Source organism: Ambystoma mexicanum, chromosome 6p, assembly GCF_040938575.1.
Source record: "Ambystoma mexicanum isolate Mex_15411 chromosome 6p, UKY_AmexF1_1, whole genome shotgun sequence".
Lineage (NCBI taxonomy): Eukaryota > Metazoa > Chordata > Amphibia > Caudata > Ambystomatidae > Ambystoma > Ambystoma mexicanum.
This window is the reverse complement of record NC_090935.1, coordinates 282,672,546-282,698,258: the sequence shown is the minus strand read 5'-3', so window position 1 is coordinate 282,698,258 and position 25,713 is coordinate 282,672,546. Positions and strand designations below refer to the sequence as shown.

The 25,713-nt window shown below is 43.5% G+C and overlaps 1 protein-coding gene across 4 annotated transcripts in view; it reads left to right on the top strand.

Moving 5' to 3' along the window:
* CCDC68 (coiled-coil domain containing 68) overlaps window positions 1-25,713 on the top strand; it is a 459,254-nt gene that overhangs the window by 102,023 nt on the left and 331,518 nt on the right. For all 4 annotated transcript variants that reach the window (XM_069627009.1, XM_069627008.1, XM_069627010.1 and 1 more), the window contains one exon: window positions 25,185-25,330. In XM_069627009.1, the coding sequence (XP_069483110.1) occupies window positions 25,205-25,330 (126 nt within the window). In that variant the 5' untranslated portion in view covers window positions 25,185-25,204. The remainder of the gene's footprint in view (window positions 1-25,184; window positions 25,331-25,713) is intronic.

Here is a 25,713-nt window from a genome sequence, read left to right as displayed (position 1 = left end):
GTTGAAGGTTAGTAAGTCAGTGTCAGAGTGAGTCAGTGGCTGGAGGGGTAGGTGTAGGGGGAATGAAGGTGGCGTTGAAAGCAACAACTGATACTCGCTTCATAGTTCAAATGATGAAGGAGACAGGAAGTGCGGGTTGGGGCTTAGCCAGGGGACCATGGAGGTCCAGGTAAGAGGACAGGAGAGCATGATCAGACTGGAAGAATTCAGACGCTGCACCAGGGGAGTCAAGGTGAATATTGAAGTCTCAGAGGAGGAGAAGCTTGGAGGTGGAACACAGGAGAGAATAAGTGAGGTAACACCATTTTTAGTGGGAGACCGGGCCAGGGGGCCTGTAGATGGTGACCAGAGTCAGCGAGAGGATCGAGACACCAAGCCTGCAGACGAGACATTGAAAATGTGGTACATCCGTCGGTGGGGCCCGAGGGCTGGCAGAAGGAGTGGTAGTAGAAGGGAGGAAGTTGATGAGACACTGAAGACGCCTTGGGAGGTTTGGCTGAGAGCCCAAGACTGTGTGTAAAAAGTCCAGAAATGGTGTGTCTCTATTATGAAATGGCCTTTTGAACCATGATCCATGCCACCTAAAAGGAGAAATGGATGGTGCATGCAAAATAATGAATCCAGACAATTGAGGTGAGACCTAAGCATTTGAGAGATTCAAATGGATGACTCTAATAGGGGACCTGCTTTGTATACTACATCCAAAGTACCTGTGGAAAGGCTGTCATGAACAGCATCTCCAAGGCTGGCCCTAGTCTATTTGTCTCCTTTATGGGCATAATGGGCAAAAGCCTTCAAGTAGAACAGAGTTTTTCCCCACATGCGCATTAATATTCTGTCCTAGACACTCACACATTAAGAAATGCCACAATAACAATCCTAAACATTCCCCTGCTGCAGGATTTATAGAGCGGAAGCACATTCTTTTTTGTTTCACATTGAAATAACTTTGACACTGTATCCTTTTTGAATTTGGACATTCTTTATTTCTTGGCTCCCAAATGGACACTCCGTATTGCATTGAAACTGATGAGGTGAGGAGGCAGGAAAGCTTAAATGTTATTTTGAAGAAACCGGTGCTATGGGAGTTGGGGTTTATTGTCTAGTGCAGATTGTGTATTGATCCCACAATTAAAGGTTAATCATTTGCATTATAACACTTGTGCTACTGTACAATAAATAATGCTGTACTGTGTGAGGACCTTTAGGTTACATCATTATATTTACTGTAAATGAAACCTAAAATGAACCTTGGGTGTGTTTCTTTCTGCTATTCTTCTTCTGTAACTATTAGTGTACTGTAATAGTAGTAATGTGGGTTCAGAATTGTTTCCTATGTATATTATATTATGTAATAAGATGGTGTATAAGGTTTTAATTAACCAAAAGCACATTAAATAAAATTTAAATAATTATTATTCTAGCACCCCCTGCATCTCCCAAAACAGCTCAAAAGTGAGACTGATATATAGTACTCTGGATAAAGGTTCACATATTTGCTGCTGGCACGTTCCTTTCAATGATCACTAGCAGGTGATGAACAAATAATTGCCAAGTTATACAAAATACTGCACACATTGCATAGGTCTCCCACTCCAGTGACTGCAGCACCAACAGGTAAGTCAGCAGGGCAATCTAGAACGAGGAACTACAGTGATGGAATCAAATCAAAAAGGCTTAGGGCCAAAGTCAATAGAACAAATGTCTTTTGCTCAAGATCACACAGTTCAAGGTAGTTCGCGGTTAAGTCTTTGCCAAGAGTTCCGGACGAAGTTGGTCGGCAGGAAAAGTTAGTTTAAAGAGTAGAGAAGGACATTCGGATTGGAGAAAGATTTCACACACCTGCACCGCGGCTGAACAAAATGAACACCGGATTTGCACAGTATCTTTAAATGGAGAAGAAGCTGTAGCTGAGGCGGACGTTCCTGGCAGTTCCTGCAGGCTCACGGTTCCTGAAGCGACTGTCGGGACTGACATGAAGTAGGAAGACTGGAGGGTCCTGCACTGCCCAGGGAAGAAACCAGCAGCAGAGCAAAGCAACAAATAAAAGGTGCGCTCCTTAAAACCCAAGCAGGGTCCGACCTTCCAGGTTATCCTGCCCACTGTAGCTCTGTACAGCGAATTCGACCAGAGGAGGGAGTCCTGGCTTGCAGTTTGGGTGAACTGGTTGGTCCCACCAGCTCAGTGGAAGAAGATTCCTGGAGGATCTTCTGTCGTTGGAGTTTGAAGATTCGGACCTGCAGCAGGGCTTCACCGGGCGGTTCAGTCGTGGTCGGGGTCCACCTCCGTCGGCTCCTTGTCGGTGCTTTCATTCTAGTGGCGACTCTGCCTTTCCAGACCCAGAGACCTGCTTTTTATGCAGTTTTCCCCCATTCACACAGCTTGGCTGTCAATCACACAGCAGGGTGGCTAGCCCGGCGAGACAGTCACCTAGCCAATCAAACAGGCGTGTGACTTGGAAACCTATGGCAGGGGTCCTAAAAGCCCTTCCTCACATCCTACCTACCCAGACTTTCAGGCACCTAAGGAGGGCTTCTGTGTAGAAGCCCGCGAAGAGACGGTGAACAAAGGAACCAAACCTGGTTTGGCACGCAGAGAAAAACACGAGAGACAATTTCAAAAAGAAATGGCGAATAAACCCAGCCGGGACCGTATAAAAACTTATATGGTCTAGCGGGTTTAAGTTCGAGGCTATCAAGATAGCCTAAAACAATAATAACGTTATTTAAGATAACTGCGGTAGGAAAAATAGGGTAGTTACCACTGCCACCAGCCAAGTATTGATGAAAAGGGAGCAAAACAATGCTCCAAGAGGAACAGACAAAAAGGGATAGTTATTAACCCTTTCCAGTACTCCATATAAAATGGTTTGTACTAGGTGTGTGTATTTTAAAAAGACTAATAAAGTCAATGGCAACTTTACATGTTCTGGGAGACAGTACTCCGTCCCAGAAAATGGAGTCGGGAAGTCTAAAAGACAACCCTGTGTCACAGCACTAAAGGTGCTGTGTAACAGACAGTAAATAAAAGATGATGCCTGTGGTGAGGCTCCAGTCTATAAACGCAGAAATGTTAAACACACACAACAAAACACATATAAGAGTGGGAAAAAGACTCACACTCTTACCATGTGAAAAAAAGAAAATCCAAGAAATCCAGCAAAGCTGCTGAGGGACTCAGTAGGTAAGAGAAATTAGCCATTCTGGAGAATTCTCCCTAACAGATTGTATTGAATACATTCCCAAATACCGTCAGAAGGTCTGCTCAAGTTGTGCATGCTGTGTGTAGTACATACCATTCTGCACCATGCATTCTGCAATCTGTGATGTTCTAATGGTAAAAGCAGAAATGCAGCTTTGAGACTCTGTAGCTCATGAAAACAGGATAACTTAAAGCAAAACATGTTTCCACCATAAATGCTTCCAGCATTCGAAAGGAATCTTTCCAGTTAGTTCTCTCCCCCAATGGACAACAGGATGTATGCCAAAACGTATGTGGACATGGTATCAAAGAGGCAGGATGACAGTGGTTGAAGACTCCCAACCATTGCTAGATTGCCAGAGTTGGCAAATGAAGATGGGTATGGCTGACCTGGCATGCTGATGGGGTTGATGTGCTGTTTATTCTTGGGAATGAGTTTGGTATACAGAGAAGGAGAGGGTGCCGTTGTACTGTTGATGCCTGTCTGAGTATTGTCTGAATTATGTGCACGCCCAGGGTGGCTGCTGCTTGGCCTGAAGCTGTAACCAGGAGCACAACATATGTATTCATCGGGGGTCACCACAAGTCCCAGTCGAAGACTGCTGTAACCCGGCAGAAGATGCATGATCTCCAGTGGATAGGAGACGGGCATGCATTGTTTGGGGATTCGCTCCTTGCGCCTGCTGTGTACTGCATGCCACATTCTCTGGGGATTCATGCCAGTGTAGGGTTGCCTAATGGTGTTATGGGCACCACCTGCTGTTTAGGGACCCTGGTAGACAATGACTGATTTGCCAAGGCGACTGAAATTGCTTGTCTATTGCAGGAAAACTGTATTGCAGCCAAACCTACAGATAACCCTTGGTGGTTCTCCACTCAAAGTTATATTATGGGTAATGAATGGCTTATACACTAAGCTGGCACCTCTTGATCTAATTCCCTCTAGCATACAGTCCAACCCTATAATTCTGGAAAAGAAACGGGTATCTTAATCAAAACTCATGTTTATTTAAATTGAAGGTGGTCCCTCAAGCTTCATGTAGGGGGAGGTCAACACAATATTTCACAAACACAGGCAGCTTGTCCACATAAAAACAAATTAGCCCGCCTGCTTGAATATCATTATTTCTCACTCTCTCGCAAAAATCATCATATCTCTATATTTTTACTCTGAATAACAATAGTTCATAATTCTGCCGCGTATCAGGCAGCATGTTCATGTTCTTTACATCCAAAACATTTCCAAATTACACAAGTAAGTTACATTTATAAATAATTCAAAGGACATGTCTTTTGGGTTTCTAGTTTGAGCATGTAATTGAATGTAGGCTATTCTGCATTGCATGTAGCACTTGAACATTTGGGAAGCAATGTTATCAATTTGGAATGCACAGACTATTTCGAGTAACCCAGCCAACCTGAGGGAATTGATTTATTTTATTTATTGTGCATTTGTTAGGCGCTTGTACATCAAGGAATTTTATTTCAAAGCGTCCACAGGGCAACAGGGAGGAAGCATGGGAGCGAAAAGCAAATATAAGAACAAAGAGGAGAAAAGACAGAGGCGGTCCTACTAGGCCTTGTGAGCATTCAGAACGTGCAAGTGCAGAGAGAGAAGGGACGAGGGGAGGGGGCTAAGTGCTGGGAGTTCCACAGAGGGGAAGTGCAAGGGAGTCAGTTGTAAGCAACAGTGAAGTACTTTGGCAGGGATTTCTTGGTCGAGTGATCACCTGCCAATGCATAATTGCAGGCCTGTGAGACAGCACATAAGGGCCCTGATCCCGAGTCTCAACAAATAAGGGGTTTAGCACAGGAGGGAGAGGGGGGAGGAGGCGTTGAAAAGGAAAGTCTTGAAGAGCTTCCAGAATATGAGGCGATCCGGCACAAGATGAGGAGGAAGGGGGAGGCTGTTCCAGAGGAGGGAGCAAGCTGAGGAAAGAGATCGGCCACTAGCTCACTGTTTAGGGAAGCACTTGACATGTAAAGAGTTGGCACCGGAGGAGCGTAAAGATCTTGAGGGAGTATTTGGTGAGAGCAAGTTGTAGATAGTGTGGTCTCTGGCCACAGACTGCCTTATGGATGATGCAGAGGGATTTGAATGTTATTCTTGCAGCAACCGGGAGCCAGTGGTGAGATTTTAGGGCTGGAGAAATACAGTCCCTGGTCAAGGAGAAGTCTTGCAGCCCTATTCTCGATAAGCTGGATGGGGCTAGTCCAGCCTAGAGAGTACCAGAGCTCTAGAGACATTGAGCTTCGGGGGGAAAAAAGAGGAAAAGGATACCTCTGAGGAGGTGGAGTTAAAAATGGGCCTTCTTGGCAAGGTCCTGGATGTGAGGAAGGAAGGAAAGAGCTACGTCGAAAATGACTCCCAGGTTTCTGGCTTCAGATGAAGAAGGTGAAGAGCCCATGGAGGGTGGCCAGAGTGAAGGGACGAAAGAGGGTGCTGAAGTCCCAATAGGAAGCATCTCCATCTTTCGGGGGTTGAGGCAGGGATCCCTATAGGCACACCCGAACTGGATGGCAGATAGGCAGTCAGGAATGATGGAGGAAGTAAGGAAGGATCAGAGGGAAGTTTGAAGAAGAGTTGTGTCATCTGCATAACACTGGAAGTAAGGGGAGAAAGTGGAGATTCGGTAAACAAGCGGAGTGAGATAGATGTTAAAGAGCCAGGGTGAAAGGATGGAGCCCTGGGGAACACCACAGGTGGTGATAGAGTTGGGAGAGGAGAAAGAGCCAAGGATAACCTTGGAGAGATGGTCAGTGAGGAAGGGGGTCAGCCAGTCCAGTGCTCCCTCCCAGATACCAAGGGTATTGTGGGACCGTTTTATGTGGATGGAGTGGTTAACCATATCAAATGCAGAGGAGAGATCAAGTAGAATGAGAATAGCAGGAGAGTTAGTCAAGAGATGCGACAATTTTATTGAACAGGTAGAAGTGTCCCTCCCCTGTCGCCTTACTAATAGAATGCCATTCTGCATCAAGAATGAGGGCTGTATGGGATTTACTTTTCCATCGGTTTTATGGAAGTGGAAATGACACAATTTAACTTGCTCTCATTTCCCATCACTTATTAAATAGCTATGGTTGTCACAGAACACACATTATCAAGCATATCTTCATTAGATTGTGGTGCAGAGGTCTTCACATAGCAGCTTTATGTTACTATCTCTATGAAAACACTTTGTAAACAATTGTACCCAAAGACTTGTGCTCAGACTGCAAAGAAATTATATCTTTACCACTACGCACGTCCAAAAATGTATTTTGGGTTGGATTGAAATGACCTCTCACTTGATTTTAAATGCACAGCACATTTCACATTTTAAAAATGTATTTTGTTATCACCTTCCTAAACCAACCCCTTTCTATAAAAAAAATAAAAATGGGATGAGAGCAGATCTCATTTGGGGAATTCTCATACTCGCTTTGAGTTGAGCTTTAATAGCGCAGAGTCCACCGAAACCCTTGAGTGTTCCCAGTAAAGTCTGAGTCAGCAGGCCCCTCCTGGTGCATTCATCCCTTTTTCAGGAAAAAGCAGGTCTGCATCAAGTTATTGGTGCAGGGTCTATACTGGACAAGGTCTTCATCTGCAGATAAACATATTCAGCCCTCATCCAGTAGGGATAGATTGTGTTTTTCCCTGCAGCGTTTCACAATCGGAATACTATCTGGTATGTGCTCTGTAGGAGAGGCATTGTATTGCAAGTATGACACTGACACAAAAGATGCAATTTGTAAAACCTTTATTAAAGTTTCTGGGTTTGGAAAAACTCCCTATAACTAGGAAGGGAGTAGTCTCGACCATCAAATAATAAATAAAACGGTCCTAGTTGAGTCAGTCAAATCAAAACGGCCTATGCTAGCAAAACCTAATGCCTGCCCTATGGCTTGTACAAAAAGTGTGTAAAGGAGAATATGGATCTAAAGGAAAATCATTGTTCAAATATAAATGATAAATGTGGCTGAGTCAGAGAGCATGGAGTAAGGCGGTACCCGTAGGCAGGATGACACTCTGGCTCAAGTTCTTAACACAACGTAGTTCAAAACGTGGATCGAGGCCCGACTGGCCTTCCACTTTAAAGTTTCTTTCTAGCTTTCAAAACAAAGTTCAACAAAAAGTTCACGCTGGTCCCCCTCTGTCAGGCTCAGACCTCTCAAAGCAAAGTTCAGGTCAGTCTTCCTATGTCGGGTTCAGACCTTTCAAAACAAATGTTCAAAAACACTTGCCGTTGCTGCCTTACCCAAGCTTAATTCACATCCTATAAGGGTTTCCCTTCCCCCAACGTATTACACTTCCGATCTACCTCAGTCAGGCTTGGACCATCTCTAGTTACACCTAGTAGTGGTAAACATAGTGATTTATATCACGTGCCTTCAATAGGATGTGATGCACATCGTTCTAGCTCAGGACTCGAATGTTGTACATAGCACCGCCACTACATTAGATGACAGCACCCCCGAGTGTGCGCATACTAATTCTTACATTTTTATTATTTCTTATAAGTTCTAGCCACAATACAAAATTGTGTGTGCTCCAACTATATTAGGAGGGGAAGCACTACTGCGGCTTTCTTCCCTATTTTGGGCTATAGATGCGACTTTTCAAATATGGCTGCCCCAGAGGATCCTTTCACTGGACTTCTGTGTTGTGCGTTGGTTACTTGGCAACCTCTACCAAGCCCTTGCCTGCGGACATTCGGGCTGGCAGCGTTCTTAGGGATTCACATTCTGGAGCGGGAAGCTAAGGCTGAAGCCTGTGGGGCATCTGTCTCTAGAAGGTCTTGTGGCTAATGCTGGATGAACTCTGCATGCTCCCGCCCCGACAAGTTTATGGCGCACTCCGTGACTGACACTGGGCTCTATAGCCATGAAGTAGTACAGCTAGTTTGGCACAGGGGAAGGTACCCCCCTCCTATTGGCACATATCTCGAGACAGTGGTGTTATTTTGAAGGTATAGTGCCCGTCTTTTACACAAATGGGTTTACATACAATGGTTTAGAAAGGTGTTAATCTGATGAAGCAGTCCCCTGATAGCAACACATTATAGGATTTATCCGCTGGGTAGGAATTTCCCTACAGTACTTGAACACTAATATCAAGGAGAAGTAGAGGTCAGCTTCTGGAGAGATTAGCCTGCACTGTGCAGGTAAGCTGTCCGTGATATACTTTGAACTAAGAAATGAGAATAATTGGGATTCTCCAGCATTGGATCTTTCATGGATTCACATGCTGTGAATATTTCCCGTCAAGCTGGGAAACATCGGTAACTTTAACCTAGCGTTTGGAAAACTTCAATACCTTAGTGTCCTATCGATGTCCTTTTTGGGTGCTTTAGGCTACACCAATAGGACGTCCGGTATAAATAGCCCCGCCTGCGGCTTCCCTTCAGATTCCAACAGTCTCCAAACAGTTGGGATCACTTTGTGTCTACTCTGTGTTCTACACGTGCTTTTCGTGCTTCGGCCATAATGCCATCTGTGGCCCAGAAACAATCGCTGTTTAGGTCTTGTGCTACCTGCGGCCTAAAGAAGGTCTTGGAGGGGGACCGCCATGCAGATTGCCTGAATTGTCTTTACCCCAATGATTTGGCGGACGCCTGTGAGATCTGTCATGGGTTTTCTCAGAAAACGCTGAAAGACCGCAACCGCCGGCTGATTTGTTTTTCTCAACCAGGGCACTTGCCCGGGTTCGTAGGTTTCGTCCCGGGGAAGCAAGTCTTCAGCTCCGGCGGTGAAGGAGTATACGCAGTGGAGGGTGCCTGCCAAGAACCCCCCCCCCCCGCCAAGAAGCAACACACAGAGGGGCCTGCGTTGGAGGTGGGGAAAGGTGGTTCCTCTGAATCCTGGTTGCATCGATCCAAAGGTGCGAGTGGCTCTTCGCTATCCAAATCGGCGAGACCAGACAAGTCCAAGGGGTCGAGTGGCCCGAGATGTCGGTGCAGAGGTCTGCATCGGTGGAGAAGGTGAGGGTGAGAGTCCTCTTTGAAGCACTTGTCGTCTAAGGACAGGCATAGGTCCTCTTCCAGCCGAGACTCGTCCAAACACTGTTCCGGCATTTCAACCACGTCGCTGGCGTCACCCGAGAAGGCCAGGTCTGTGGAGGCATTTGTGCCGACGATGAGGTCGCCGACGGAGGTTCCGTCGACGACAATTGGGGTGCAATCCTCACTCCCTTCGTTGACAGGGGTGTCATCGGCTCAGTCTACGGCCGTGACGGTCAGTGGCCCGCAATTGCTATCAATGGTGCAGCTGGAGGCAGATGGTGGTTTGGGAGATCTGTGGCTGTCTGGGGCCGGCTTTGGACCATTGCTCCCGGTAGACATTCTTCAAAAGGATCCGGCTTCATATTCAGTGTCCTCTGGTCTGGAGGAGCATGAGCCAGGTTTCCATCTATCGGCGCTGGGTCTGCGGGGGGGAAGGTCAGTCTACGGCGAGTGGGGCTGGGGCGCCCCTGTACCCGTTGGTAAAGCCTCACACTCTGCTGTCCATGAAGGTGCTAATGATCATGATAATTATAATGATGTGTTATTTATATATACGCCAATCACTGTTGGGAAAATTGGATGCATGACTTCCAGCAGCTCCAGTGGTGCATAGTGGGCCTGTTGAGGCCCCTCGCCCAAGTCTCCCCAGAAATTCGCCTCTGGTGCGGCTGCCATTGCCGTCACCGGTTGTGTTGGGCCTTCCCAGAAGTCATCCAGAGGAAGGAGCTGGTTGATTCGGATCCAGAGAGCAGGCCTTGTGACACACTGTCAATGGTGTCCTCGTGTCCCAGGAGAGACGATACATGGGATACAGACCCAGAGGTGGAACCGCCTAGTAGCCCAGCTCAGCGGTCTCCGCCGGATGATATGGAGGCAAAGGCATGCCAAGAATTTGGCCTTGCTCCTGAGGAGGAGCGAAAATACTGTTTTCTCTTTGATACCATGGGGAAGCAACGGAAGGCAGTCTTCTCTGTCCCCATTTTGGGCCATGTGTGGCAGGATGCACGATGCGCCATCCTTTTTCGGAACCAGCCGTGAAGGGCCGTCTGGAGAAGAAGTTTAAGGCACCTAATTCGACTCCCAAATGCCTCATGTCTCAGCCGGAGTCGGTAGTTTCTGCGGCGGCTAGTCGGAAGGCGAGGTGCCAGCACAAGTGTGTTACGCCCCCAGACAATGAGGAAAGAAAACAAGATGCTTTCATGAAGAAGGTTCTCAGAGTGGGCGCTACGACAGTGATGGCGGCGAATTCCTTGGCCATTATGGCCAGGTATGACGGGGTGGTGTGGCACCGGTTGGCCGCGCTCTTGGAACATCTCCTGGAACAACAAAGCAAAGGGGCTATGCTGCTGGTTCGAGAGGTGGAGGAGGCCTCCAACCACAGCATCAACATTGCAGTGGATTTGGCGGAATCGGGCTTCAAGCAAATAAATAATGGTGGTGTTCTCCGGAGGGAGGCGTGGCTGCGCTGCACTGACTTTCGTCCAGAGGTCTAGCATAAAGTAGTGGATATGCCCTGTGAGGGGGAGCAGCTCTTTGGCAAAAGAATCGATGAGGTGCTCAAGGGAATGAAGGAAGACACTGAGATGGCGAAGTCCCTAGGGCTCTGCAAACGGGCCATTCTTTTCACCCCTTTCGGGCGTTTTGAGGGGCCTCTGGCAATTCCAGATTTGCTGCTTCTCGTGACCGAGGTTAGTCGCCCCGGTTACTCTTCCCAAGGCATCAGTCGCTCGTTCCAGAATGTGCAGGCAGACGCTCTCAGCAGAGACGGGGAGCAGTTGCACGAGTGGACGCTGAAGGAGCAGGTGACGAAGATCTTCAGGAAGTGACTTGTTTGACACGCCAAAGAACAAGCAGTGCCTATTGTTTGCCAGCAGTGTGGCTCATCGGAGTCAAAAGGAGACGCATTCTCGTTCCCATGGACGAGTTTCTCCCTCCGTTTCCACTGGTTCGGCGGACAATCCAGTGGGTGCGCAAATACCCGTGCAGTGTGATCTTAGTCGCCCCATTCTGGTCCAGACAGAATGGTTCTCAGATCTCCTTCATCTAGCAGTGGAAGAGCCGCTTTGTCTGGGGGCGGAACAGAATCTGCTGTCGCAGGACGAAGGGAAGAGTGTGGCATCAGTCATCTAGGATTTCACAGGAGTGCCGTCGGATCCTGGAGGCAGCAAGGGCGCCTTCCACTCATATCTCTTACAGTAGAAAATGGGCGAGATTCTGTGCCTGGTGTGAACAGCAGCCGGGAGTGCGGCCATTGGAGGTTTCACTGGCCCAGGTTCTTCCATGCCTGCTGCATCTGGTGCAGGGGGGCCTGGCGTTGTCTTCAGTCAAGGTGCATTTAGCAACCATTTCCAGATTCACCAGACGGTGCCATGCTACTCCTCTGTTTAGTTACAGATTGGTTAAGCATTTTCTGAAAGAACTTTTTTGGACATTTACCCCAGAGAAAAGGTTTGCTCCGGTGGTTCTTTCTGCTCTCATGAAACCGCCATTTGAGCCCATGTCAATGGCGTCCTTGAAGTTTCTCTCGTAGAAAGTCACACTTCTAGTGGTAATGACATCTGCCAGAAGGATTTCAGAGCTTCAGGCACTGGTCATTGACCCGCCGCACCTGAGATTGATGAGACCAGGTTCTCCTATCTAATAATACGCAGTTCATACCAAGCTTGTTCGGCGTTTCACAAACCCGCTACAATTGCCTTGCCCTCGTTCTTCGCTAAGGCGACCACACCGGCGGAAAGAGCCCTGCATTCCCTGGACATCAAGAGGGCGCTGAAGTTTTATCTGGCCCGTACTTAGGACTTCAGGCAGTCAAAACAGCTGTTTGTAGCGTTTGCTCCCTCCAGCAAGGGACGATCCATTTCCAAGCAAGGACTTTCCCGTTGGATCATTTTGTCGCGAAAAGGCTGGCAATCCCTTGAGGGACAATCCTAAGGCCCATTCTACAAGGTCCACAGCGTCGTTGTCGGCGCTCTGAGCTGGAAACCCGCTCAATGACATTTGCCAGGCGGCTTCTTGGCCGGTGCGGCATAACTTCACCAGACACTACTGTCTGGGTCAGCAACATGTGGAAGATGTGCAGGTGGGACGGGCGGTCCTTCATTGCCTGTTTCAATAAGGTAAGCCCTGCAGCTTCCGAGGTTTGTGTTTTACTTAACATTTGCTGGTTCTGTTATCATGCATGTTGTTGGATGTTATTCGTTAGGTTTGTGGTTATGGCCATGGGGCATGGGGTTGGTTTGCCTGTTGTGCACCTTCAAGGGTTGGTCATACTGCTATGTAATCTATTCACAGCATGTGAATCCATGAAAGATCCAATGCTGGAGAAGGTAGTAGTTTCTTACCTGTAACTCCATTTCTCCAGCGTTGGTATCTTTCATGGATTCACATGGGCACGCCAGCCTCCCCCTGCAGGCAAACAGTGATTCGGGTTTCTTCTACTTTGGAGGTTAAAATCTGAAGCGAAGCCGCGGGGCGGGGTTATTTATACCGGACGTCCTATTGGTGTAGCCTAAAGCACCCAAAAAGGACATGGATGGGACACTAAGGTGTCAGTTTTCCATACGAAAACGCTACTTTAAAGTTACTGAGGTTTCCCAGCCTGACGACGGGAAATATTCACAGCATGTGAATCCATGAAAGAAACTAACGTTGGAGAAATGGAGTTACAGGTAAGAAGTTACTCCTGTCTCAAACATTGGACCTACATCCAATATTTACCTATAGGCTTGGGCGCACTAGAACTTCATGCCAAATCTAATCAAGTGGGCAGTCTGGATACTACCCAAGGAAGGGAGCGCAGCAGTACCTTTTGCGATGATCTAAATAATTTTTGGCCTTTTTTAGATACAAAATCCATTTGGTTGCATTCGAAAATTGGTCACGTCCTGATGAAGGCCGAAATTGATGGGGACCTCGGTCAAGGTTCAAGAGACAGTCGAAACACACTGAGGCGACTTTCATAGGAACAATGACGACACTGCAAACAAATGGCAGGTCATAACATATATAGAAAGTAGTACACGCAAGGCTTGAAAGGTCTCTGAAATAAACAAAGGGCTTTTGTTTACACCTTACATACATATGTTGGCTCTAGATTGAATATAGGTTTCATGTTTGAAAAAATTGTTTTTTGTGTCTGCCAATCAAGAGATTTGAATGTTTGTCACAGAAATATGTCTAAACGTTGTAATCTTTGTATAATATGTACATAAGAATGTTTTTAATTTTTTGATATATGATGAATGTATATTTTGGGTAAATAATTACTAGTCTTCCAGTGGAAATAAATTGAAGCTGCTTTGGTGTGATATGAAGGCCTTGATCATTTTCCTTTGTATATGGTAGCAACCTGCTCCATTGAGATGTGGCTTGCCATACTCTATCATCACAGAGGCACGTCTGGGTATACACAACGGTTCAGCAAATTCATTCATACTTTGTTAATCATTTTATTACCTATTAGAAATCATAGGAAATTTAAATGTATATTTTTAGGCTTGTTTGATAGAGGAATTTCATGATTAGAAACACAGCTTGTTTATAACTGATCTGGTTTCAGAGTTATCTAAAAAAAAAAAAAAAAAAATGCATACTAATGTGCCATGGCCATTTAAAATGCTGCATGATTTATTATGGAGTCCCAGACTTGGTTTCATTTCTGGAGTATTGCAAATCGTGATGCTAGCAGGACTTTCAACCAACGATTGATGCAAGTCCTATGACGGGTCCCTTTTGTTCTCATTCCATTAGAACAACCATGTTGTCTATCTAATGGAAGGCAGGGTGGAAAGGTGAACAATCTAACTGCAATAATGAATTCTTCAAAGTCCAACCAGAGCCCTGACTCTCTGAACACTTCAGATCTCAATCTCTGTAAACACCATGATTTTAATTTCTATTGGTATTTTAGTGTGTATTTTTAAGAAGATCTGGTCCTTAAACATACTTGCAAAGGTGGAGGCTTCTCATTAACTTGCAAGGCCCGTCAACAAGTCCTTTTGTACTGGGAATGTATTGTGTTTTTTCATGATTAAAGACAAATACAGGTTATGCATTCCAGATGGCTTTTAACCTTCACCACGTGGGAATCTGCATAGAGGGCTCACTGATTTCTCTTTTTATTTTCTTTTTTTTAAAAATCTTTAGAGCTGTCATTTTAAAGTTATTCAAACTCAGTCTTTGGGCGATATATATTCAAGGTCCAATATTGTTCATGAGATGGTTTAGTTTGTGGCACTATTTCTACCTGGTGGTGTGAGTGCTGTGCCTCGGGTGCACAGGTGACCGCCTACATCCTGCAAGTGCACCCGATTCATAGCAATGGAAGAAATGGGATGCAAGTAACGCAGGAAAAGACACTGTTCTGACTCCTCTCACTTTGTATTCAAGCAGTCCTTATTTGCCTATTATTCTCCCCAAACCACCCAGACAGTACCTGAGTGTTGCACTTGATGCAGCTGTCTTCTCTGTGCTCATTATTTGTTAAACTGCATCCCAATGTATCTAACCTAACACATTCTGCTTCATACTAGAAAATGAGTTTAATCTATTCAAGATCTCCTGTCTATGATGAAAATAAATGACTTTTCTAAGTCTTACAAAAGTTATATTTTTACAATATGATACAAATCTTAATATGCTTCAAGCCACCTTTCTAGAAAAACATATACATAGACACTGATATAATATTGTGCAGTCTCTCAAGTATACCAAATCACTAACACCTTAACATTACAAAAGTAATACATTTAGGCAAGTCACTGAAAACATGCATATCTTAGGTGATCAGACAATTGTTAAAAAAAAAAAAAAAAGTTACAGGTTTATAGTTCCCCTAGATATACATTAGCTCAATCAAAATGTGTGCCTCCATATTTCCCTCAATGTATCTATCCTTTATGCTCCTAAATGATGACATTCTTCATGACAAATCTTCTATATTTTAGTGTTATAAGGAGATCTCTAGAACACAATTCAAATCCTCATAGCTGTAGATCATAGAAAATGCCATTGCTATAATATAATGGCAAACGTATTGGAATAATTGTTTTTCCAAAGGTATAAATATTACCTCTGCTCAATCTTCTTTTTTTTATGGATTACTTTCTTTAGGATTGTCACCTTAATAATCATGTAGAGTATGTTGTACTAAATCAACCTGCAGGGAGTCAACCGACCAATCTTGGAATAAAGCTTATTTATACTATATATATCTGAATTATAAACCAAGGTAATTACTTCCCTTTTGGGTTGGGCCGGTACAAAGGGATCCTCCTCAAATGGGTAGAATAGTATGCACCAAGAATAACAATAGATTAGATTGCTCCAACCCTAAATACAAATCCGTAAAAGTGCATAAACCAAACTTCCTCTATGTTTAACTAATTAATTTACAATCACACTCCTCTATTTTTCAAGTTTACCTCTTCATGTAGCACCGTCAGTGGATAATCGGCATAATAATACAATAATGTTCTGCCATTACCCACATGGATTGTTTTTTTAATTATATTTCTATATAGTGGAATGTCTTTGCATAGAGAAGTAATTGTGTATATGCATGAATCTCATTGTGTCCATATTTTCTGCACTTCATTTAGGGATCGGGACTGGTAGTCCATATCAATGTTGCCCTGTCAAATTTTGTCTACACTTCGATTCATATTGGCTTGCCAATTATTAATGTAGTGCTAATCATGTAGTACATAGCATATTCGTTTTGTTACTATAAAACTCAATCTTGTTGCCAATTGTGTGTATACATTGTACAATCATCTGGCAGACATAATGGCATTTTCAGACAGATTCTAATGGACATAGACGGATATAACAGCATTTTTTCATTTTTGTGTCTGTTTTCCGGAGCTTAGTAAATAAACTTGTCTCCTGCTCTATTTGATATTATACCATTCTATGCTTTCATTCAGGTCAGTTATATGGCTGCAAGTAAGGAATAGTCCATTTTGTTCTTAAATAATTTGCAATTTATATTAAATGAAGTCTTACCACTTATTTATTTTTGATATTGTCCACTAGAATTCATCAAAATTATAGCCCACATTAATATGTTTATCCAAGCAGGCGGTTTCTATTTTGTTTTTTAAACTTCTCCAATGTTCCATTATTTGTTTCTTCCATTTTCTAATGGCCTAGTGCAAGTATTGCAATATTACATGTTTGCCCTATATCAATTTCTGTCATATTTCTTGCATGTGTGCACATTCCATACCTCCTACCCTCCTCGCAGAGATGGCTGGTCAATCTGCCTTCCTTGCAGTGTGCTTAAACTTTGTGCCAATTGTAGATGGTGCTCTTTACAAAATGTGCTGTAGGCTGTGCTTGCGGCTGGTACTCCAGTGCTATCTTTTACATATGATGTGTAGAATGTGAATTTAGAATAATCCTATCTGGCCACACCCCATACCAGATAATGTCATGCTTAACTGCTCACCATGGTTGGGCTGCGTCCCCTTATACAAATAACCATTACTTGTATGCCCCTTAACCAATGTACTATTGCAGCACCAAATTCTTCATATTCCCACGTAATATGCTGCATACCTTACACTGCTGACATGGAGGAATGGGCTGGTGAGGATTTACTGCCAAATAACCAGACTTTGGGCTTATTTACTGCTTCACTGCCAGGAGCTTTTACCCCATTTTTCCTTGTCTGAATTCCGATCATTCCGTTCCTCCATGTATGGGCTGCTGTTGTGATGTGCCAGGTCTTGAGAATCAGTGTCATTGCTGTCCATGCCCCGTGCAGCCTGCTGATGGATTGGGCAGTGAACAGTTCTGGGCCAGCAGGGGCCTCCAATTTAGCAGCCGACCGATTAATCCCATGGAGGCTGGCAACAATTCTGTCCATCCTAAGCAGTTCATCCAGGTTGAACTCCGCCAGACACCCTTTGAGGAACAGTCGTCTTCAAGGGTGTGGAGGCCCTGGCTTTTTTTCCATTAATAAAATGAGGGTAATTCCATCTCTCAAAGGGAAATTTGCTTATCGGATCCCCCTTAATAAACTTTAAGCCAAAAGAATAGTATATACACCTGTGTCCTGCTGCATCAGTATCCTGTTCTGCAGCACTGGCTCTACCAGGAACACAGAACCAGTTCAAAGACTTTTGATAGCAGCTTGTCTGTCTCTCCTCCTCCCCTCCTTGTTCTTGTACCCCCCCCACCCCTGCTTTACTAATTTGTCGCTGACAAATTTGCACAGTAGCATGTTTTGTTCATCTCCTTCTCCCCACTCGTATCCCCCCGTTCCCCCTCCAACCCCTCCTCCTGTATACCTCCTGCACTACATCAATTGTCGTCAGACATAGTAATGTTACTGCTTGCTTTGTTCTCCTTCTTTTCCCTTCCCTATCTGCCTTATTTGTTCTATGCACTTGCACTATCCGAAATGTCGACAGGCCTATTTTACGATAGTTATTTTTCACATTCTGTATAGTTTCAAGGACTTTAACTGAATGTAACTGTATTTTCCTATGTTCCCTCCCTCCTTGAAGCGCTTTGAAACACACTGTGTATAGGCGCTATATAAATAATCAATCAATCAAATGACACAAGTCGCCATTTGACAGCTGCAGTGGCAGCCATGTCTCTGATGCACAGGTGCTGCCTTTCAAAGATAAACCTCTGTACCAAAATCCTATAATTATGGGTTCTTTGTCCTGTGTAGGGAAATCTAAACCAAAGAGCAGGATACAAAGGAAGAAAACCACAAGTTTAAAAATACACATTTTAGTTGGAGCCTTCACACAGCATCTGAAAAATGACATGTGCAAGAAAAATGTGCAATGTTTGCAGCCTATCTTTAATGTATATCTCCAAAGTAACTGATAACGTCAACAAAATAAGTCACTACAGTTTCCAGAAAGAATCCAGCAACCTTTGTTCAATGGAAAAATAGTCCAAGCTGGGATGAAAAGCACACCAGTTTATAGGGAAATGAAAAACCGAATTGGGCCTTGCATTGGGTCTATTTTACTTTACAGGACTGAAAATCCAATTTGTGGAAAAAAACTGATATCTAAAAAGGATAAGTATTTGGCAGTACTTTGATGACAAGAACAAGTTAGCGTTGTTCCGTTTTAGGTGACAATTTCAGCATGGAAAGAATTTGAATAGGACCAAGGTATGCCTAAACTGCCAGATGGCCCTCCACCCTCCCATCAAACTATAAGAAGAGGGATGTCTTGCATTGCAATGCGAAAGGTGTGAACATTGGCTTTGAAGCCAACTATAAAAGCTGATGACTGCCTACAGTTCATTCACAGGAAGCCAGGCCCTGCAAATGAAATTGTATTTGTTTACACCTTCCAACTGCCAGGAGGGTCTGTGCTGTTTAGGATTCGGTCAGTCACACGCGGTCTCGCCTGGCATGTAATGCACAGATGAAATACTTATTTATTATGTCTATAGATTCAATATTCTGATTGATATACCACTCATATCACACCCTTCTCAAAATACCCCCCAGGTCACACTAGACCAGTAATCGGGCTGGTTGGTAAAGGTAAATATTTATTTCAAATCAACACATTTTTATATATATATATATATATATATATATATATATATATATATATATATATATATATATATATATATATATATATATATACATGGGGCAGCAATCACCAATGTGGTGACAAAACAATTCGGAAAATAAGTAAAGCAATTGAATTCACTTATAGCAATACAAAATAGAAAACACAGGGAAAAGAACAGTATTGGTTTGTGAAAAGATAGCGCTTAGGTTAAAGTTTTCCCCTGCAAAGTTCTTAGTGCACAAATGAGCAGGTATTCAGGAGTAAAGAACAGAGTACAGTGTTTGAATATAATCTTTCCTCCCCAAACAAGAGAAGCGGTTTTGGGAAATTTACACTTTTTTAAATGACAGTTGAAAATGGCTTTGTGAAACAAGGAAAAGTGTGCAAAAATCCATAAATTGATAGAAATTCCTATGGGAGCAACACTGAACAGGTTCTAACCAACCTAAGCCACAATATGATCAACTGTACACACTTTAGATCAGAATGGAAGTTAAACACTTTGAATGGGAAAAGACATGTGTAAAACTTTGCAAAAATGCGAATTTGCGCCTAAATTTCACTATGCAATTTTTAATAAAAACGGGTCAAATATACTGTTTCGCATTTTTGGTTGTGGATGTAGCTACAGGTCTTAGGTTTAACTGAGAGTTGAAATGAAGTCTCTAGCCATGAAATTGAAGAAGTTATGTAAGTTTTAAAGAGAGGCGTTTGAACAGAGAAAAGCAGAAATTCGGTTTTAAAATTGACAGATTGTTTTGGTTTAAACTATATTAATGACTAAGAAAAAGAAGAATGCCACCCGGGAATCTCCACAGTCACGCACGGCAGCTTGTAATTCTTCACGTGGCGGATACTACATTTTCTGTATTGGAATTACTTTATTTAATCCAAATCATTAATGGCTTATGGTCTAATAAAAAAAAATGAGAAAAAAATCAGCGCGAACATTAGGGATTACAACAGGGTTGCAAGAATGGTTCTGACAATATTAGAGGTTCTGAAATTAAAGATGGGATAGGTTGAGGTTGGGATAGGACAAGGCAAATATACTAAGGGTTACTATGATTCCTGTGTACACTTAGTCCACTGTAAATTCAGATTGGACCATCAAGTTCTGGTCATCACGGGTCAGGTCTACCGGCAGCAGGTCTCCTCTGGCATGATGGTCAGCTGGGCGGTTATGGTCAATTGTACTGATCCTTCTGGTCGTTGGACACAGTAGATTGGCGGGATGGCGAGTTTCAGCAGGCAAGCCTTAATGGTAACAAGCCAGACTGGATCAGAATTAATTTCCCTTAAGTTTGGGGTGGTTCAGAATTTGGGCTTAGCTGAAGAGTTCAGGAATTGCTGGGCCTTGGTTTTGAAAAGTAGTCTAGAATCAGGACAAGATGAAAAGATCTGGAACAGGATGAAGAAGACAGGAACAAAGTGCTGCACGGAAATCAGGATGAAGTTAGGAATCAATAGGTGGTGAAGTTCCTACATTTATCATGCCAAGTGACATCACAAAGTTTATGGTAGGGGCAGAATTTCAAACACCCCCACGGCTGTGATGGGTCAACAGCACTTTCCTTTTTCTGGTTGGAAGTCAGAAAGTGCTGTCATATTTTATGACGTGATTTGAGAACTGCCACATTGATTTGAACCACAATTTAACTTTACCACAAATGCATATTTTTATAATTATGCCCTCTAATAAAATCAGAAAAAGCACATTTAAACTGAATCCTTTACATCAGAGTTTCCTCTCCACCGCTGAAATGGTTACATGTTTTGCCATTTTTTAGCCGAATTTTTCCTGTGGAACTGAAAAATGTTGCTGGTCTGCCTTTTTTATGAGATACATTTCTTAGCTGCTGTCAATCAATGAGGCCCGGCTTCTCTGACCACACTGGATGATCTGTAATTCTTTTACTTTCAATGATTCACTGAAAAATGAATGGATCTAGCACCAAAACAGAACTGTGAAGGTGGCAAAAGCTGCATTTTAAAAGGTATTTTCGGTTTTTAGCCCAATTCTGTGGCCTTGCTTCATGTTAACTGTAACAGCACCCACTGGCATTCTCCTGCAGTGAGAATTCTGTTGTCACCCCCACTTTGACTGTTTGAGGCAGGGGTGTGCAGCTTTTTATGATTATGACCCATGTGCAGTTTTTGCAGATTTCTGCGCGCAAAGGGGTTAGCGCATGCATTTTTGGCAGTTTCATCCCCATTGATAAAGGGGTGCAGTGGGGCGCATTGCATGGGTAAAAATATCCCACAGTGCTAAAGACCTTTAAATTCGTCTCTCTGCAGCAGTCTCATCTCAAGAAATCAAATCCCACTATTTCTTGGGAGAAGCAGTGTAACACTTTTAGACAGTGGCTGTCTGACACATAGACAGGTGGATTCTATAATTACTCGGAGGGCAGGGGAGCTGGGTCAACAAATAGCTGAGCAACTGGATTTCAGTTTTACCATGGATTTACCATGGATTTACCATGGTGACCTAGCATTATCAGGGGTCTTAAATGTCCCAAACCGAAGCTCAGAGGAACTGACCAGTATGGATACTAGATGTTCTGTTAACCTCCAGAGGAACTGAAGGTGCCATTTAATATGGTGAAAAAAGGAAGAGAAGACAAATGCCATTTTGAATTTTACATTGGGAATCAATTTATCACGTACAATTTCTGAGCAGAAGGTCCTAGAGTGTTCATTTTAAAGTGTCCAGGGTGAAAAGCTCTCTCAACTGGATATAAAACAATGTTTGTGAAATATTGTTTATTATGTAAATCGGGCAAATATGGGTATCTTTGTGAAAAAAGCAGTGCATGCTAATTAGTTACATACATATCCCAGAATTTGTCCCAGAAAGCCTGCTATTCTGATCTGCAAAGGAAATTGTTTTGTTAGAGCATTAGTTTGAAAAAGACAAAAAAACTATAGCAAACCCACCAGATGCTGTGTCGCTATGAGAATTGCATCATTTGATTTGCCTGAGTGTTCGCTATCTATTGAACCAATTAATAACTTGATCACGTGAGAAATGTGTGTGCTGTTTTTCAAAGTTAGAACTGCTTAATGTAGAAATCTCCAAGATGTCCTCACATCAAATGGGTGGGAACCTGGGTGTGGAAGTCATTCCAATAAGACGTTAGTGATATGCTCAATGAGAATGAAGGGGATGGTTTAGGGTGATCTCACATTTGGAACACTGTACAGTCACATACATTGACCAATTTGATGGGGTACATTTTACACCCCTCAAAATGGTGGGGTTCATGCTCCTATTAAAGTTCCAACCCATAGATTCTATAGACACACACACTCCCTTGAAGACTCCCTTACTGGCTGATATGATATGGCATTTGTAATTTGTGGAGGGGAAGGAGGTGAGCAAGGAGAGTGGAATAGATTGCTTTCTATTGGACCAATTTCTATTGGACCAATTTTTGGATTACAAGCAGGGCACTGCAAGAGGGGCCTACCTGGATTTAAAGTCCCAGGCCTCATTCAGTGGGAAAGATAGTAGATGGGCCCAAATGCAGAAAGAGGGGAATCGGACTGTGGAAGAAAGGGGACACAATCTTGCTGACTGATGCACACCTGCTACAGATGGGGAGAATTATACTAGTCCTTAAGAGGGGTGCCCATTTCTCTGAGACAGCCAAAAGAAACTCATGTTAAAGTAAAATATTAAGGGGAAATAATCCTGAGGGGAACAATACTTGAAAGCCTTTTATTTGTGAAAGTACAGAGGGGGTGGTGATAGATAAATTGACTAAATATCCTGAGAAATTGATAAATATTTCAGAGGTGTAAGTGATTCTGGAGAAGTAAGATTTGATACAATAGACCCTTGACACCTTCCCTGTGCAATGGCCAAGTGCAAACTCTGAGATCAATGATATCTAACCTTTCACACGCCTGCAAGGGTAATGTAATTGAAGTAATTCCCTGGTTACACCACAAATCAGAGTTCTGTTGCTGGTGCAGATCCACTCAAGAATAAGGGGAAAGAGTTATTCACTGCCACTCATTTTGAAATATGCACTTTTACACATTAAAGCAATAGAAACCCCACTGAAGGGAGTTTAGAAAACCTTCGATTTCATTTTGTAAGTGATTCACATGCGGGATTGTTAAGTAGCTTGTTTCAATTGATCTTTCTAGAATACTGTTTAAAGCTCTGATATGTCCATTGAATAAGGGGAGGGGGGTGAGTTGCCTGTTTTCAATGAAGCAGATGTGGTGGAATAATGAATAATGACCACTCATGATTCTGGTGTATTGGTGAACAATGTATTAATTAAAAGCAATACCAAGAACAAAACCAACGGCAGCATGAGACGTAGGTGAAAGTGAGAATCCCCTCTCCCCTTTCGTGCACTGTTGTCCTATACCCAAAGGATGCATGCAGTTCAATGGAAGGGGTGGTCTAGACAGGACAAGCTTTCAAACTGAAACAATGTTGCTAGCTGGGAGCAAAGACCCGCTATACAAGCCTTTGATACCAGCTAGCTTATGTCATCGTATTCGGTGTTATAAGGGAGGACAGCATGTTGTAATAGATTTGGTGAAGGTGAATTTACTCATAGATTCACACATTGAGACAGGTGAGAACGCTTACAGTATGGTGACTTCTGTCTGCTAACGCTGCTTTTCCTAGGAAAGCGGGAGCCTAAAATACACTTACATATTCCAAAAGGGAAACCTGTCAGAAGCGGGAGATGTCAAGGTGAACATAGCTATATTCTAGGCAAAGACATGCACAGTAAATCCTAAAGCTCCAACTCGCACAAGCAAAACACAGTGTCTGAACATTGCAGTTTGCAGTATCTCTTTACTAAAGGATGGTTCTATTTAAATGAGGGATGACTTTCTGTTCCTCGGTTCCCCTTAAAAATCACAACAGTTTAAGAGCAAACGATTGCAGTGGGAAGACCTTTACCATGCTCTCTGGCCACCTAGCCTGTGTTACTCAGTGCTATGCTTACTCCCATCCCAGAAAGACCTGGGCTTGTTTTTTCTTAGTCTAGCTGCCAATCACACTGGGACTTGTAGGGAGGAGCAACGGTTCCAGTGCCTGCTGATCAGGTAGCCTGGCGATTACATTGTCAGAGATATTGGTAGCCTCAAATTCCTCAGTGGTGCACCTTGCCTAACACCAACTGACAGCTGGAAGGACTATGTGTCCAGTTTTTCCAGCATCTTTGGTGTTGCTTCTCTGCCCAGATGTCTACCTCATGCTTCCTTAACCAATCAAATATGACATGGGTGACTACTATCTGCTGATTCATTTGCTCTTAGTTAATGGCATAGGCCCTGGCCTTGCCAGTGCTGGATATTCTGGCGTCCTGCAGCAACTCTGGGCCATCATCAGCTTTTTGAAGAGCAAGGCTTAGGGAGTGCTATTAAATGACAAGTGGCCATCCTGGATACAGTAGGCTACAAAAGAACATGCATGCACAGATTCTGCACATGGAAGCTGAGAACAAGGGCTTTTGCCAGCTGCTCGCCTCTACCCCATTTCCCACCAGTAGACGATTGTCACTCACCAGGGGTGAGTGCTGTTTAAGAGTTGTAATTTTACAGTTTTGTCTGAGCTGCATACAACTCTAGAAAATATGGTTTGGGTTTGCAAACCTCTGATTCGTGCGAATTCCTGAGTATTGAAAGATGTTACCTCTTTAAAGCTGGGTTGCGAGTATTCAACCATACACTTGCACTCACATGTAATGCAGTGGAATACTGCCAGGCTAAAAAAAGGAGCTGCACAGTACGGGTGGACACTCTGCACCCACTATGTATTGATTGTGTGTACCTGTGCATCTTTGTTTTGGTTCCCGGCCCTACCTTGCCTACTCGGGACATACCTTGTTAAGTTGAATTGCCTCCATTACGACCACGTGGATCACATGCTGAAGGGGTGTTTGAAAAAGTATTGGTGTGATTTCAAATCTTTAGATTTAGCGTGCTGGTGTTTTCCAGTCAGAAATAAGTCTAGAAAAATTAAAGTTGTCTTGGCACTCAGAGTATAAATAAAAGCTCACACGGCCCAAACAACGTTACGCATCACTCTTGTTATCAGGACACACACACCACATTCAAAACATTCTTCTAAGCCAGATCTTGGAAGTGTGATCCTGAGAAAGATCATCTGGTCTGTTGTTAATTGTGAGATTTAGGTGTGGACTGTATTTCCAAGAAAGTACTTTTGACGTATTGCTGTAAGTGATGGGAGAACCCTGTGATCTTCTTAGCTTGTGTTTGCTGCTTCAGAAAAATGTTCTTAAGAGGATTGGAAAGCGATCTCCATTTTTTCCAGTTAATGCATATTTTCCATTTTTTTTAAATGTAAGGTCATTTAAGGAAATGTCGGTCTGATATTGGAGTATGTTATGTGAAATATTTATTGCAAAATACAAATTAAGTCGGAGTCTTTATGTTGCAGAGTGGGCGGCCATATTGGCAATGGCAAAAATGCCATTAGTTGAAAATGGACTTTTGAAAAGGGAGCCAGAGACAGAAGAAAGTTCTTTCCTATTCTACGGATCCACCCCAGCACAAATCAGGGAAGAAACCGAATATGTCATAAAGGTAAACTTAATGGAAAACGTACAAACGTCCTTTTTTCGGTGTGTGTTTATTCAGAATAGACCAAGCATTGCGATTTTGTTCGTACCTTAGTTCATTTCTATTGTCGACGAGTTCTTGGGCCAGATGTAAGAAGTTCTGCAAATTCTCGAACAGCAGAATTTGAAACAATTTGCAGTCTACGAAAGTGGTAAAAATTCAACAGCAAACTTGGCACTGCACAGAGAGAGCGAGGAAGTCGCAGTTCAAGGTGACCAAATGGCTCATACTGATTCTCAGTTGAGATATTTGGAAAGATCACAAGCCTCAAAATAATGGAATAAGCATGCAAGGCTCACCACAACCCAACATGTGTTGGTCATTTGGGGCAAACAGATTACCAGACT